We start from the raw sequence: 17,524 nt of genomic DNA, 5'->3' as shown, positions 1-17,524 counted from the left end.
CCATGTTCAGTGTGGTACACACCATGACACCAAACAGCACAGTGACTACTTTTCACCCTTTAAATAGGCAGACTGACTGATTACAAGTTTGAAGACACCTGTGATGCTAATTACAGGACACACCTTAGTTTAATATGTCCCTATGGTCAAATTACTTTCAATCTTTTCTAGGGCTACCATCATTTTTGTCTAGGCCAGTTTCATCAGTTTGTTTTTTAAAATGATTCTGTTGAACCACAATTCAAAAACAATATCTGATTTTCATTAGTTAATTTTCAGTTAATTTTTATTTATTATTACTTTTGTCAGTTTCAAGTTATTTCAGTGACCATTGTGGGTTTTTCTCTCTTTAACGGAACGTTACCAACAACTTTGCCTACGTCTGTAAGTCATAAACACAGGAGAGAAAAATAATTAGATCACACTTAGAAAATTGATCACCAGAAAAAGAAAAAAAACATTCTCTCTTGCCTTTCACAGCTTCTGTAATCTCCTTACACTATAGACCTGATATCCTATATAATAGTGTTTATTTATTTAAGGCTAGGGAAACATTGCAATCACCATATAAGTCTGCTGCAGTCTTATGGCACTCTGAGCTGTGAAGCGACATGCTGACTGAAGGAGCCAAACCAAGATGTGAAAACCATTTCCTTTAGAACACACCCGTGTTTTTTTTCTTGTGACACCAGTGAACGTTAGTCATTTGAAAAGTCCCCACTAGTGATACATGAAGCCTGGAGCCATGCATCTTTTAGTGAATCAGCCTGGAAGCCATTTATACAGACCTCTATCAGAACAAGTATGAACATGGAAGTAAAGGCAACATGAAGGGACGCGTTTAGAAGGGCTGAAAAAAAAAGAAGAAGAAACATTAACACACAGGAAGTAGGAAGTGTGATCTGCGATATCTCCAGTTTGTGTGATTGTGTTGTTTGAGTGTGTATCAATCTGTGTGTGTATGTGCTCCGGCGTGGTGTATGTGTGAAATGCAACGTTGACCTCTGTGGTACGACTTAAGGACGATGTCTCTCAAACTACCTCGCAACTGGGACTTCAGCACCTTCAAGGCTGAGACAGCTCGCATAGGTAAGCCATTGGCCGTGCTGCGTTCACTATCAGCAGGGTGGATGCTGCACTTTACCACTTCACATTTTAGCCACTTTACAGTTTGGACATTTAACTGTTCCTCATTTTCCATCAATTCAGAGATGGTACAGCGTAAAATGATATATATACACACATAGCACAGTGCACTTTAAAAAAAGAATGTGTTTCTCCTTATTGTCAAGAATAGTATTTCTTTGCATATAAATTCATTGTATATACAGAATAATTGTGAAAACAGGTGTTTTATTATAGAAAAAAAAATTAAGTAGGTAACTGAATCTGCATTTTGTTTTATTAGTGGGGTTTTTTGAGCATGTTGGTAGTTGCAGGCTATGTGCTGATGGTAACCAGTGTGGTATTATTGGACAGTTTTTCTTTACACAAACCACTGTCATCCAATATAGGATTAATTGTATCATATATTAAAACATAACTTGACATTTAAAACTATAAAGTGCTTTTCTCAACTGTTTAAGGAATCGCCAACTACTTTGATAATCGATTAATCGGTTTGAGTAATTTTTTTAAGAAAAAAAGAAGTCAAAATTCTCTGATTCCAGCTTCTTCGATGTGAATATTTTCTGGTTTCTTTACTCCTCTATGACAGTAATCTGAATATATTTAAGTTGTGGACAAAACAAGACATTTAAGGACGTCATCTTGGGCTTTGGAGAAAACACTGATTGACTTTTTTCACCATTTTCTGACATTTTATACACCAAACAACGCATCGATTAAAATCGAGAACATATTCGACAGACTAATCAACAATGAAAATAATCATTAGTTGCAGCCTTGATGTTATTCCTAAAGTCTAAGACAGTCCAAAAACATTATTGAACATGAACAACTCTCTCAAGTATAAAGTGTGGGAAATATGTTATAGATGACTCTGAGAGCACACAGGGGGATGTTCTGAGGGTGTGGGGACATTTTCTGTTTCACAACTGAGAGCACTACTCTAGAGTAAAGCTCATTTGGGTATAAAAAAAACAAAACATTTAATGGGTCCACAAAATCAGTCTCCCATTCATTGTCTATGGAGCGGCTCCAGAGTTTATACTTGATGACATCACAAGTTTGAGACTTACTTCTCTGGTTTCTGGCTTTGAGAGAGAAAGAGTAGCTCACGTTCACAAATATTGATTGAACTTTATGCCATGGAAATAACATGTTGAAATTCTTCATTTAGGTGGTGTTCCCCTTTAAGTCACCTAACAGTAGCAATATTGCAACAAGTCGTTGACCAACGATGCATGCAATACTATGCGCAGTCATGACGGCACAGCGGTCTAGACTTACTAATACCTTGCTTACCATTGTTTGCATATCGCTGGAATCAGTGCAATACCATGCCTTGTTTCCTCTCAGGCTCAGATGGCACAACAGTTGCAACATTCAAATAAAAGGAGGTTTGCACACAAGCAGAGACTGGATAAATTCTCTGCAGTACAGCGCTGCTATTGTTCACAGCGTGCATCATTTTCGCTAATCATTTTCACAATCAGTGGTACTGGTTGTTCAGCACTGTGGAAGGAAGTTGCTGCCTGTAGCACATTTATTTTATCTGCTTCATGTTGACTGACTTTCAGCCGCTGTTACTGTCACGCTCTTGCTTCAGCAAGTTCCTAAAAGCTTGTGACCCCCCTTCATGATTCTTTTACCTTGGGATGTTTTGTGGACCATGACAAATTTTATTCACTGAAACTGGAGTGATGCAGGTTTCAACAGGAAATTGATGCAAGAGCTCAGTTTCTGCAGAGCTCTGAATTTCTGGAACTGTGCCCACATATATGTGAGTGTGTGTGTGTGTAAATATGACGTGTACAATGCATGTGTGTGCACAATCATACTGCATATGGCCTTTCATACAGATCTGAAAGGACATCCGCAAACCAGTCAAGTGACACTGACACTTCCTGATGCAGTGGATTCCACTCATCTGCTATTTCATGCAGCATTAAAGAGATAGTTTGACGTTTTGGGAAATACGCTTATTTGCTTTCTTGTCGAGAGTTAGATAAGAAGATTGATTCCACTCTCATGCCTGTAGGCTACACTAAAAATGAAACTACATTTAGCGGCTTAACATGAAGACTGGAAACAGGTAGATATGTAACGGTGGTACCAGCAACCAGCTATTTGCTATGTAAAGATATAGAGGAGCAATGTCTACCTGAGCAGAGAATGAAGTCGCTCTCTCTCTTTATGCTTGTTAAAATCTGAGCTTCTATCTGCTTTGTTTACATCGCCAGGCCGGCCGCGCGGGCCTTTTAGTGCATGTTTGTGCATGTGAGCGTGCCCCACTGGCTAGCTAACGGCCACCGCTAAGCACTGCTCTCATACGGCGGTTACAGCGGAAGCGTAGCACCCCCCCTCCGGTTCCCCCATGGTTAGCGCTGCCAGCATTGTTGCCGTTGTTTTCGCTGTTAGCACTGTTAGTTGCGAGCCACCGGCTCGGCCGTCGCCATGTTGAGAGCCATGCGGAGGCAATAGAGAGGCGAAGTCCCACCTCATCCGGTTGACCACCATTATTTCGGAAAAAATATGTACGGTAGTCAACGACAAGAGACTAAAATTAATGCACAATGATTCACACGTATGATGTTGTCAATTTAAAACATAATTTTGCAAGTCAAGAAAGTCGCAGTTTGTTGTAAAACTGTTGAAGTATCAGACTGTGAAAATACGTACTTAGAAACACTACACATGCAAAAGTCAAGTAAGTGACGTCTCTCGCTTAAGCTAAAAAGAACAGGAGTCGCTGGATAAAACACATCAGGTAAGATTTCCTTTGTGCGTGGAACATAGCTAAGTTAGCTAGCTAGCTAGTGTTGGTGATGTAGTACGAGACATTTATCGTCTCGCATTTAGTACCTTTAATTCTGTCATGTCTGACTAGTCCTGCTTCGGAAGTACATACAAATCTTGATCCTGTCATCAATAAGTGATTGCACAGTCAGTAGGAGACTCTGAATATCATTGTCCCCTGTACTCACTTGATGTAAATACATCTTGGTGGTGGCCGCTGCCCACGTCTTTGTGGTGCTGTAGGACTGTAGGCTCATCACGTACTGAGGCCAGTTGGAAGGAGCTGTGTGTTTGCCGGCTGAGGGTGTGGTGTGACATCTGACTCTGTGTGTGGGCTCAAGGTTCCTCAACAGCACTTTAACTTTCCACTAATCAAGGGAGGGTGACGCTATTAAAATTAGACCAAAGACTCTCAAAGCTCTAGGTGGAGACCATCAAAGTGTCGCCAGCCCTCCGGCGATGATGTGGCAGTTTCCTGTTTACCCCGGTTTGGCCCTGCTTCTTCTCTTCCCCTCTATCATCTTGCACAACAGGACACGGTGAATTTAAGAACAAACTGAGCATGTGGACTCAATCTCAATCAGCTATCTCTGCAGTCCACAGTGCTGCGTGTTACTCGGACCGTCTCTGTCTGACTCCGTCTTCCCTGGGCCACGTACACCTCTGCCTCTGTTCTTTCATCACTCCGTTAAACCTTCATGGCCTCTTACAGTTACACAACTCAAGGGTGACAAGTATCAGTCAAGGGTGACATTCTTAGAAAAAACCCAAATAGGATTTTTGTATCAGTTTCAGTTCAACTTAAATCTAAACAGAACTTGATCTTTCTAGCTTATTGTGTAACGGCCGGTCCCTTGCAGACCATGCTGTGTTATTTATGTAGAACAATCACAGCTGCATTCGTGCCCCTTCCACAGGAAACACGGTCAGCTCAGACCAGCAGTTTCCTTTCAGCCTGAAACTGTATAGGTGGGGGAACAAAAATAGGCTACAGTGTGCAGGTCTCTCAAACTTGATAGGCTGATGCATAGTCATGTCAGAAAGAGGAAGTCCTCCGCTCCAGTCGAGTAGAGCGCTGATGTTTTGGTAATGTTTCACAGCTCCGGCTGTGACACAGCAAGTCGGGGGATTGTTGTTCATGACACTTTCACCGACAGCTTTCTTGTGGTGTTTGGCAGCGCGATCCAGGAGTGTGATACCTGGAGAGGGAGGCCCCAGCCCGGGCTCGCCGCGCTCCACCAGGTCCATGGAGAGGCCGCTGAAGGCCGGCTGGCTCAAGAAACAGCAGAGGTCTTTAGTCAAGAACTGGCAGCAGCGTTACTTTGTGCTGAGAGGAAGCACTCTGACCTACCACAAGGATGACAAGGAGACCACTGTCCAGGTGAGACACTGTTAGTTTAGCCCATACATTATGATGTAATCTGTCTTCTTCTTGTCCTTTGTTGGCATAAAACACATGTGCACATCATTTCCAAAACTAATACATGTTCTACTTCTTTTACATTCAGTGATGATCTAACAACTACATTTAGTAATGTAAAGTTAGCATTGTTTGTATTAAATGTCTTGTATATTCATAGATTAATTCATAAAATTCATAGGAAATGTGTCATTTATAATTTCCAATCAACACCACAAACACTCTAGCTGTGTGGCTAACTTTGCACACTTCCTGTGAACAAAACAAATGGTGGTTAAAGTCTCACAAGAGAGGCCCGCTGCCATTCAAAGCCTTTGAAATAACTACCCAAAATGAACCATAAGGATTATATGCATACATATGGTCTCATTTGAAAGGTAAAAAGATAAGGAATATGAATGAATTGTAAGTAACTATATCACCATGGAGATTCCAATGGAGAAGCAGTAAAAAAATAATATTTTTTTTATCCTTGCCTAGTATAAAATCTTAATTTCAAAGGCAATGTCACCTTTTTTGTTACAGTTCTATCTAATTAACTGGTTTACGCTCTTGATGTCAGCCAACCAAGACCTTACAGTTTTTGTTATCATGCTGTAGATCTATCTATGTGGGACAAACACAAGATATAAGATCTCCTTACATGTCATGCAAAGTGTGCACAAACTTCCAAAAAAATGGTGTTTAGACAATTAGACTATTACTCTCTCATGATGTCATTACTAGCTGACATTTCAGGGGTGGCTACACTAAACCCCTAATCGCTATAACCATGTATGCAGGGAGTGTGGCCAAATTTGTAGACCATATTTATGTGTAAAATATCCCAAAAAATAAGTTTGATTACATGTTTCGCTTTTCTCCCTACCTTCCGATTTACTTCCTGTTTAGAAATGAGTGATAGTGAAACATGAAGGAAGAGTAGCATTCATGACAAAAAAATGACCATATTCCCGTTCAGGGATACCGAACTCCAAAAGTAGGGCTGTCAAAGTTAACACGATAATAACGAGGTAATGCAAATTTGTTTTAACGCCACTAATTTCTTCAACGCGTTAACATATTCGATCTTTCGGAGGTTGTAGTGGGCTCGGTTTTAAACCTAGAGTATAAAGAGGAAAGAATACTGATATCATATTAAACTATAAAACATAAGGAATCCATCGTTACCAACCATTTCATACTAGCTTGTTGCAAAGGAAGCTAAATAACGCTTTCAAACTTACGCTAAATTTTGGTGAGGAAAAACTGGCCTGGCCATTTCGAAAGGATTCCGTTGACCTCTGACCTCAAGATATGTGAATGAAAATGGGTTCTATGGGTACCCACAAGTCTCCCCTTTACAGACATGCCCACTTTATGATAATCACATGCAGTTTGGGGCAAGTCATAGTGACGTCAGCACACTGACACACTGACAGCTGTTGTTGTCTGTTGGGCTGCAGTTTGCCATGTTATAATTTGAGCATATTTTCTTATGATAAATGCAGTACCTGTGAGGGTTTCTGGACAATATCTGTCATTGTTTTGTGTTGTTAATTGATTTCCCATAATAAATATATACATACATTTGCATAAAGCAAGCATGTTTGCCCACTCCCATGTTGATGAGAGTATTAAATACTTGACAAATCTCCCTTTAAGGTACATTTTGAACAGATAAAAGAGTGTGATTCATTTTCAATTAACTATGGACAATCATGCGATTAATCGCGATAAAATATTTTAATTGATTGACAGATCTATCCAAAACTCTAAGAGTCATTTCCATTTTTGGTCTTGGTTTTAAAACAGAAATAAAGGACTGTGGGTGGAGACAGAGGAAGTGGGCTACACCACATGGTGAACTGGGAGATATACTGTCCCGTACTGTATATGCTGTAATGTAAACAGGGAACTCATAAACATGCGTGGACTCTAAGTGAAATGATAATAGATTTTTTTCAGTTTGTTGTACATCTGCAAACGCGCCCGTGATACAATATGGCCAGAATAAAAGAAACTGTGCTACACCTGCAGTTGGAATACCTGCTACGGCCTTTACTATGATACTATGAATGAATGAATGTAAACATTAATATCAGTGGTTGGTTCTTGACTTCTAGTTTGGACATGACACTAATGTGCTTTTTTCTGTGTGTGGTTGTGTCCCTGTTCTTTGGCCGACTCCAGGGAGTCATCCAGCTGCGGTTCAGTAAAGTTAATGAAGTCCCCACGAACTCAGATGATGCCGGGAAGTACCTCTTCGAGATCATACCACGTAAGCATGAAATCGACCCTGAAACGGGAGCAGAAGTGACTTTAACCATTGTGTGGCACCTGGAGGCGGTTTTGTGTGCAGCAGTGACACATCAGAACTGTCTATGGTGGTCTTCTCTGGAAATCTTTCTATAGATTTCACATGTTCTGACATGTATCTGTCCTACTAAAGGTTCTGCTCTGCTAAGATGCCTTTTTTCCAACAATACATTTCACAGGTACAAACAGAGACAGAGAGCGATGTCCGTATGTACTCATGGCAAACTCCCAGAGTGACATGGAGGAGTGGGTCCGCACTCTGCGCAGGGTCATCGGAATGCCAACGAGTGGAGGTTCAGTAAAACCTTATATTGTTATGGAAACTGAGCTCATGTATGACACTGCAGCTATCGTATTTGACAAGACTTTTCGAGAAATTACATGAATACTGTATAGTTGGACATTTTGGGATGTACATTTGTTCACTTTCTTGCCGAGAGTTAGATGAGAAGATTGATACCACTCTCGTGGCTGTACACTAAATATGTAGCAGCAGCCAGCAGTCGGTTAGCTTAGCTTAGCATTAAGACTGGAATCGGGGACACAGCTAGCCTTGCCAGCCGATTAGACTGTTGTCAGGCAATTAAATAGGCATTATCCAGCGCTGTAAGCCCCATAGATGTGGGTCAGTAGGGGCCTACTACACCCACTAGTAGGTTTTATCATCTATTCACATTGTAGATCAGAAAGAAGAACAGGACAGCGACCTCTAGCGACTGCAGTAATTATGACAGGAGTAGAAGTGGAAGTGAGGCGCTCTAGCATAGACAGTGTGAAACTCCATAAGGGGTGGAGGTCGGGGACGATCTATGGTGCTTATAACGACTGATAACGCCTATTTAATGACCTGATGATAGTCGAATCAAGTGGCCTGGCTCTGTCCGAACAATGTGTTAGTCGTAAAAAAAAAAATCTGCCTCACAGCACCTCTAAAGCAGCTGGTTAGCTTAGCTTAGCTCAGGTTAAACAGAAGGAAGCCAGGAAGTCTCTGCTCGCTGCTAAGAAATAGGCCCATTTCCAGTCCACCCCCTCCACCCACCTCTCCCTACCCACGTCCACTCCGTTTGCACATTCACGCAGAGGGTTCGTCATATTAAGTGTCATCCCAAACCAATTAGCAAGGAGTGGAAGGGGGTTATGAAACCCTCCACCAGCGAGTCTGCATCGATGCCGACTTAACCAGCTGACCTTAGTGACGACGTGCAACGCCGTTTTGTGTTCATCATGGAACACTCTCCAATGTCAGTTCCATGTGACTATCGGTACAAACATTTACTCGTAAACTGCTCAAACTAAGATAGACATTTAATTTATTCTACTTTATTGTCATACAGACGTCATCAACTTAAAGTAAATAGATTGTATTTAGGATCAAATATACCCTTGTCTAGTCAAAAAAAGGTAGACATGTTCATTTGATTATAGTGTTGTATATATATATATACAACATATATGTATAATTTTGTTTACCCCTAACAGCAGCTATAACCCTATAATTTATTATATCTTCAACTGTGCAATACTGATTTAACAGTAAAATAATTTAGTGCAATAATTCAGCTGTGCAATAATCTGGTTTAATCTGGCATTAACACTGCAAATATTTATTAGTGCATTTAAACTAATATTCTTATTTATTTATAGTATTCTTGCATTTTTATTTATGCATGCATTTATATTATTTGCATAGATAGATCCTATTTTTTCGGCATTATTATTTGCACTGTTGTTATACATATTTCTTATTTATATTTTCTTATGATATATATAGCAAAACATAACTCAATTTCCCCCCGGGGATCTCTAAGTATTTCTGATTCTGAAATTTCTGAAGTTCGTCTCGAAGCTTGCCGCTGTATTTCTATCTTCCACCTTAAAGAAGGAGCTTCATTGAGCTGTGAGTGTGACTACAAACGGAGATCCCTCCACCACAGAGTGGGAGGGTGTCGGGGCCGAATGTGCCAGACTGTGCTAGCAGTTGTTTTTTTTTTACCTTTGGACCGAGCCAGGCCAGCTGTTTCCAGTCTTTATGCTAAGATAACCAGCGACTGGCTGTAGTTGTAACTCTCAGCAAGAGAATATGCTGTTTCTCAAAATATTAAAATATTACTTTAAAGTAAAAAAAATAAAGAATATTTTCACTCGAACAAATGATGTGTTTAAAGCACAGGTACCACCCTACAATTACTATAAAGACCATGTGGAAAGGGACAATAATGGTATTCATTTGAATGTGTCAAATGTTTTTGTGATTATACTGTATGAACGTGACTGGTCCAAGATGTCATGTCTTACCTCTCTGTCTGTCTGTCTGCAGTGTTTGGAAAGAGTCTCATGGACACGGTAACATATGAGCAACGGTTTGGGCCTCACATGGTGCCGACCCTGGTGCAGAAGTGTGTGGAGTTCATCAAAGAACACGGCCTGAATGAGGAGGGCATCTTCCGCCTCCCGGGTCAGGACAATGCTGTCAAACAGTTCAGAGACGCCTTCGATGCAGGAGAGAGGCCCTCCTTCCCCAGGTAACACGGCTCCCTCTGTACTGACTGGAGCCTGTTGAATCATTTCATATAAATGAGTCATGATTTCTATTACTTCTATTATTATTGTTTATTGGAAGCACCTAACCTGACTCCAAGACATGTTGATCTGATTCCACGCAGGTAGGTTTCAGTGTGTGGCATATACTGTGTATGAAATAGGGTTATTCTGGTTATTGTAATACACAAGAAATGCTGAGTTCAAAATGGTTATGAAGTGGCAGTGGCACATATCACAAAAACAGGGCCAAAAATGTCCTTGGAAATAATTTGAAGCCCTTTTTAAACCTGGCTGGTAAACGTACGAGCTTTAAGAAGGTCACTGCTATATAAGGAGACAAAAACCTCAATCAATCAGCATCAGCTTTTTTCTTGTCTCTGTGAGAACAAGGAGAGATGAGAGAGATGCAGAGCGTCTGATAGATTTCTGTCTGCTCAGAGCTGAAGGCGGTACCACATCCTGTTCTGGTGGGTACACAGGAGGAAGCCTGTATTACTCAACATCACAATCTCTCCTGACAGAGCACTGTTGATTAAAACATTAAAATACACCTAACATGTTTGTCTGCCAGCAAGGGCTACTAAAAGATGCTTTATGTCAAATTTCTGATAAAACGAAGTACACAAAGTTTAGATTTTTCCCCTCAAATTGTATTCTTGGCCAAACAACAAAGCTGAATCAAAGCCTGCTGCACCAGCTAAAACTAGGCCCAGAGGCCCAGCACCCCCAAGAACAGCAGAATCCCTAGAGGACTTGGTAAAGACCTTGTTTATACTACAGCCCCATGTATACGCTATTTATGAGTCTGGTCAAGGTGGGAAAAAAGTCTTTGAATTAACAATTAAAGCTTCAGTAGGCAACAATTTTTGGCACCATTGGGCAAATATTTCATAATAACCTTTCAGCATATTGTAATTCAAGTGTTCTGAGAGACTTCTGCTCCTCCTCATGGCTCTGTTTAGAAAATCTAGTCTGTGATGGGGGACTTTGACCAATCACAGGTCATCTCCGAGAGAGTGTTTCTATTGAGCATTTCTATTGGCTGTGCTCCAGCTGGTGGGCGGTGCTTGGTATTTTCTCAACTTGATCTCAACATGGCAGACTCCAGATCAGCTCTGACTGGTTGTTTTCCTCCGTTCTGTGAAATCTTGCAGATTCCATTAGGAGCACCGGAGGACACAGAGGAACATGATTTTTGTTCAGATTACCTGTCTCATGCACTACTGTCATTATAAAAATAAATTGTTTAAATCATATTTCCTCCATTTCTACCCACTGCAGCTTTAAAGCCCACAGCCAATACAAAATACACAATGTTAAAATTATAACAGCAACTTATTTATACATGTATGGGTAGAATCCAGTGAACATTATTGTAATAGATTTAAAGGGACAGTTCAACCCAAAATGAAAAATACATATTTTTTCTCTTACCTGTAGTGCTATTTACCAGTCTAGATTGTTTTGGTGTGAGCTATCCAGTATTGGAGATATCGGCTGTAGAGATGTCTGCCTTCTCTCGAATACAATGGAACTAGATAGCACTCTGCTTGTTGTGAGCAGTTTTATAGGAACTATTTCTACCGAACTACACCCGCCAACTGTATCACCGCGCAGAAGGAAGCGTGCATCTACCATAGACTGTATATAAAGACGAAAGACACGTTTCCACTTCCTCCCACTGTACAGAAGTGAAGCCAAAATACCCATGACACAGGAGCTGCCATCTTGAGATTTAGACATCATTTGGAGCCACAGTCTGCGCTGTAGTGAACCAATTACAAGCCGAGCAGCTTGTCAGCGAGACAGACTCACAGCTGTCGGTCATGGCGTCTCACCCCCTTTTTATAGCATCAAATAACTAATTCAAACAAAACTTATCAAGCAAATTAATACTTGAACATACATGATAGGAACTACCTAAAATGAGAGAAACCATCTTAGGGAAAAATTGATTTTACTTTTTAGTTTGGCTTATGTACCATCTGGGGGCGGGCTTTATGACCTATACTGCAGCCAGCCACCAGGGGGGGGCGATTGAGATGTTTTGGCTTCACTTTTGGAGAGCTGTCATGTCATCCATCGTCGTTATATATGGCATCTACTCATGGATGAGAGGCTACTGTAGTTTATAGCTAACCGATACCGCTAGCTCACCTATTACCACTGAGCTAGCTAATGTTACAGCTCAGCCGAGGAGGACGCTGTTAGTGTTTACATTTTGCGTTGTCGCGAGCACAAGCCTCTCGACCATGAGTAGATGCACGCTCCCTTCTGCGCTGTGATACAGTTAGTGTAGTACCGAACGGTGTAGTTCGGTAGAAACAAAATAGTTCCTAAAGGAAGCTGGCCCTTTGAGCACCACAAGCCGAGCATCCGGCCGATATCTCCAACACTCGGCAACTCACACCAAAACAATCTATATTGATAAATAGCACTACAAGTAAGGTTATTTTGGGTTGCACTGTCCCTTTAAGCCAGGTGAAAGGCTTCCCATAAACAGCATGTAACCAAGCAAACTGCATGTCTATGATGTAGTGGGCAGGTTCTAATTGTTATAAAATACATGGCAACTCATGTACCGGCAACATTATACACTGGTCTAACATTGCGTTCTGTGTTTAAGGTTTGAATGTCATTTATGCTGTTAAGTAGATGTTCATTGTGTCATTGCCTGCAGTGACACAGATGTCCACACGGTGGCGTCACTGCTCAAGCTGTACCTGCGCGAGCTTCCTGAGCCTGTGGTGCCCTGGACTCAGTACCAAGACTTCCTGGATTGCACCAACATCATGCTGGACTCCAGCAGCTCACAGGTACATTTATGCATACATACATACATGCATATGTGTGTACATGCAGGAGAGGCCGTGTGACATTTTGACATCTCTCGTTCATGTGTCCTCTCAGGGTTGGGAAAAGTTGGAGAAACAAATCGCTCTTCTCCCCAGAATCAACTACAACCTCCTCAGTTATGTCTGCCGGTGAGTAGAAGCTGGAGCGCAAAGCATTATGGGACATTCCAGAGAAAAAACATGATCCCTTTGTGGTTAAAGAGGACATCCTATAATTGGAAAGATACTAGTTCGCTGTCCCTGAGCAAGGCACTTTACTGTACATCTACCAGATCTCAAGTTAAAACCATCAGCCGAATGCTGTTCTGAGATCAGTTGCCATCTCCAACACATCCTGACCTGTGTCTGTTAACTATGCTGATCACGTCTTTTTGCTTTGCAGGTTTTTGTTTGAGGTGCAGCTGCAGTCCAAGGTGAACAAGATGAATGTGGAGAACTTGGCTACAGTGATGGGGATCAACCTGCTCAAACCTCAGATAGAAGACCCCATCACTGTGATGAAGGGTGAGAACGCGCCGCCGATGTGTCCTCAACCAACATGTGTGCAGATCTGTGTCGAAATTATGCGGATGTGACTGACATTCTGGTCCAAAACAGGGTTGTATTTCTCTGTATTTCCTGTGAAAACTATATTGCTCAACATCTGGAAAACACCCTGAATCCAAACGTTGTGTGATTGCTAATTTTTTTATGTGGTAATACTGCGCCATGACTACATCCTTCTCTTTTTTAGACACTATATTTAGTACAAAAAAAGACCAAGTTAGGAAGACATGTCTCATTTAGATACCCTTGTACTACGTGGTACAATCATTCCATAAACTTTACCTACTATCTCTTTAATTACTACATTAATGTGTGTCAACTGTACATAATAACAAAATAATAACAGAAAAGCGCAATGAAAAAGAATAATTAATTTCAAGTGAATTTTCAAAAGACTGAAGAAAGTGAATTGAGAACACAATCATTTCAAATGATCGTAATCTTTTCACGTCTGTGTTTGTTTTTCTTCGCAGCGACTCCTCAGATCCAGAAGCTGATGACAGTGATGATCAGACAGCATGAGACTCTGTTTCCTCTCTCCAAAGACGTGCTTCCCTCCCCTCCCTCAAAAAAGGCTGAAAGCCAGAAGAACACTCCCCGAAGCTTTGTGGGCTGGGAATCTGCAGAGGTACGAGCAGTTGACCACACATTAAGCCTCTGGAAAAGTGGGAAAAAAAAGAACACGTACCAGAATATCCAAAATGATTCACATTAGTAAGAAGTTGCCGTGTATCAAATTATGAATGTTGGCTATAAGGCAAACAGTGCTAATTCTGTAAAATGGGTCAATTTGTTGACAAAATTAATATTAATTCATATTTGATCAGCACTTCCTAGTTTGATCGGAGTTTGCAAGTGATTGACAGCTGCCTCCGTTGAATGAACAGCCAATAGGAACGTTTTCTCTCAAATGACCTGTGATTGGCCCAAGTCTCCTGTCACAGGCTAGATTTTTTAAAGCTTGAAAACAGAGCCATGAGGAGGAGCAGAAGTCTAGTTTTCTCTCAGAACACTTGAATTACAATATGCTGAAAGGTTATTTTGGAATTTTTGCCCAATGATGCCAAAAATATTCTGCTTGCTGAAGCTTTAATATGGTCTCAAGTGGATGATGGCTTTGTAGCTTCATTAAACCAAAGGAAATCCATGCCCTAAATCCCAGAGATTATTTATTAGTTTATAATTAAAAAAATAAATAATTTCCCAGTAAGATAAATTGCATTTCATTTGAACATATTATACTTAAAACTTTACACAGGAACATTTGGTCAACAATGGTCCTTTGATGATGGTTCTCCATGAATTTGCATGAATGATGACGTTCCGACATCACAAACACTATAAAAGAACTAAAACATAATATTGCATATTCATCTATATGACCACATTTATTTCTATGTCATTCATATTTTCCAAGCTACTTTGGTTCAGTTAATGGTTGTTCTTCATCTGAAGTTTCTGCCTCCATTTCTTCCCTCTGACTCTAAAATAACATTTGTACATAAAAGATGTATATCCGTTATTAATCTTCCGTTATGTGTTTGTCTCAGATGGGTGATGCATCTCTGTCTGAGTCTCCAGAAGAGGAGGAGGACAATGACAGTCCAGGTCCAGACAGAGGGAACCGCAGCCCCCACAACATGCTCCACGAGTCTCGCTCGCCCTCCACAGACGACTGGTTGGGAAGTCCCCGCAAACGCACTCAGACCCTGCCCGCCTTCAACTGCCCCCTCACCGGGATGGCAGCCAAGGCCGATGCCCTCAGCCGGTGGAGTCACATCCAGGAGAGCGTGGAGGAGAAAAGCGGGACGCTGTCTGAGGACATTTTTAAAATCCTGGACCTCCGGAGCCAGGGTTCATTGTTCGGGGGGTCTCAGATCAGTAACAAAGAGGCAGAGGATAGGTTAACAGTCCGAAGAGGAAGTGACAACACAGGTTCTTCTACTGCTAGCCCCCAAAAACCTGACAGCGTCTCCCGGCCTGCTCCCGGAGTGCTGTCTCATCAAAAGAGTGTGGGGAACCTGACGGTGAGCGGTTCAGTCCAGCAGGTCAACAGCAAGACTGAGCAGAAGAAAGACAGCCAGCAGCTTGTAGACAGGTGAGTTCAGCTGAGGATTCACAACTAACTGGCTACACACCAGACAGCCCCTCACCGACCATTACATGTGGTACATCATCCATAAAATAGTTTTTTTTTTTGTATAAAGTTAGTTTTCACAATGTTATCTGATGAAAACGTGACGTAAAAATTATGTGTGCATCACGTGTTGCTGGACATTTGTAGAAAATTCGCAAAAAAAATACGTTGTTGAAAGAAAATTGAAATGGAAATTTGTGTCTTTGTACACAAAACAAATAGATTAAATTTCGTGACTATTTCACGAACTGCCGTGAGACTGTGCTGGGTATTCAGTGTAACATTATCCTAAAGATTTTTAAAGGTTTTTGTAACTGAGAGGGTATTTGTAGAACCCAAGGAGGAGCAAGCAGACCTTCAATTCAAACACCAAGAAACACAAAAGGATTGCAAAAAATACGTGTTTTGACAACTAATTTGGTTTTATATTCAGTCTCATTTTTTCAATAAACATGAGAAAAAAGTGAATACGTTTGTTCCAAGTGCAGCATTTCTTGTTTTGGTTATATAGTAGAAATGAGAGTCATATCTTGACAGATAAAAGCAGATCACTGGAATAGAATCAAAGAAATGACACTTCCAGGAAACTCTGAAACAAGTTGAAAACAAGTGTAGTAATCTCCCTCTACTGGCAAAATGTAAGTTTAGAACTCAAAATTAGACAGTGACAGGCGTCTCTTTGGACTTGATTCATTTGTTTTTGCAGTGACAAAGTGTATATGACATGGATTGTTTCCAGAATACTTTTTGGACCTTTTACTGTACGTCTGAAGTCTCTGTGTCTTTCGCTGTCTCTTCTAGTCTGCAGCAGGAGAACAAGGAGCTGAAGGCCTCAGTGGCGGAGCTCCAGTTTGCCCAGGAGACAGATCGCCGCCGAGTGGCCGCTCTGGAGATCTGCCTGAGAAATGCAGAGCGCAGCCGAGACGAGGCCCTGAGACGCAACGTGGAGCTGCAAAAAGACTTTCAGCAGTTCCTCATCAAAAAGCCCCAAGATCCCACCTAACAGTCATTTTCAGACTCACTAGTAAATAGATTTATGACTCTGTTAACCTCAACAGAGCTAATTTCACATGAACTGGTTATGGAAAATACTATTGTCCTCCAGAGGGATGACACTGGATCGGTTCCATTTGAGCTCTGTTTGGACCTCAAGATATAGAGGTCATTTGTTTGTGTCTGTGAGGAAAGTCTGATTTAAATAGGCTTTAATATATCACTATTCACATGAATGACTTTACACAACTAAAGTTTGTTCCTCCCTACTGCAGGTGTCATGTCACTGTATACGAACAACCTTGATCTGGTGTGTCCATGAAATGCAAGGCCGATCAGCTTAGACTGAACCCTCTGATCTGAAGTCAACTAGACTGAATTAAAGTTAATGGTGGACAGTACAAATACTATGTGTCATATGCAGAGTGACTAGTCCATTATTTTTGATGTTTCATTTCAGTGGTAAATAAATAAAACAGCAATAATAAAAATGCAATAAAAGTGCTGAGATCATGGAAGAAAAAGGAACTGTCAGGGACATAAATAAAGAGATGCAGACCTGAAAGCAGTGGACATTGTGCATGATTGCAGAAACCGCTGGAAGGGTTAAACTGATACTTCAGGCATTTATTAACTTAAGGATCAGTGTGTAGGATTAGTGGCATCTAGCAGTGAAGTTGCAGATTGCAACCAACTGATTTACCCTCCGCTCACCCCTCTCTTTCCAAACATGTCAGAGAGCTACAGTAAAGCTTCAGTAGGCAGTATATTTTTGGTATCATTGGGCAAAAACTCCATAATAACCTTTCAGCA

The 17,524-nt window shown here is 41.1% G+C and overlaps 1 protein-coding gene across 2 annotated transcripts; it reads left to right on the top strand.

The window, feature by feature from the left end:
* Positions 1-706: 706 nt before the first annotated feature.
* On the top strand, positions 707-17,276 carry arhgap25 (Rho GTPase activating protein 25). 2 transcript variants are annotated; one of them, XM_037776768.1, is made up of 11 exons: positions 707-1,089; positions 5,100-5,302; positions 7,514-7,601; positions 7,819-7,932; positions 9,957-10,161; positions 12,861-12,996; positions 13,091-13,164; positions 13,418-13,539; positions 14,055-14,209; positions 15,132-15,679; positions 16,520-17,276. In XM_037776768.1, the coding sequence occupies exons 1-11, from the start codon at positions 1,026-1,028 to the stop codon at positions 16,719-16,721; spliced, it is 1,911 nt and encodes a 636-aa protein (XP_037632696.1). In that variant the 5' UTR covers positions 707-1,025; the 3' UTR covers positions 16,722-17,276. The 2 variants fall into 2 exon arrangements, with proteins under 2 accessions (XP_037632696.1, XP_037632694.1); XM_037776766.1 differs by having other exon boundaries at positions 5,079-5,302.
* Positions 17,277-17,524: the final 248 nt, after the last annotated feature.

Source organism: Sebastes umbrosus, chromosome 8 (assembly GCF_015220745.1).
Source record: "Sebastes umbrosus isolate fSebUmb1 chromosome 8, fSebUmb1.pri, whole genome shotgun sequence".
Classification (NCBI taxonomy): Eukaryota; Metazoa; Chordata; class Actinopteri; order Perciformes; family Sebastidae; genus Sebastes; species Sebastes umbrosus.
The sequence above is the reverse complement of the archived record's forward strand: the minus strand, read 5'-3'. Positions and strand labels throughout refer to the sequence as shown.

Bases quoted from the DNA above. Each gene is read 5' to 3' on its own strand.
- arhgap25 (XM_037776766.1), top strand. From the start codon at position 1,026: ATGTCTCTCAAACTACCTCGCAACTGGGACTTCAGCACCTTCAAGGCT. The intron at 7,933-9,956 runs GTTCAGTAAAAC...GTCTGTCTGCAG, and splicing joins CGGAATGCCAACGAGTGGAG to TGTTTGGAAAGAGTCTCATG. The intron at 13,540-14,054 runs GTGAGAACGCGC...TTTTCTTCGCAG, and splicing joins CCCCATCACTGTGATGAAGG to CGACTCCTCAGATCCAGAAG.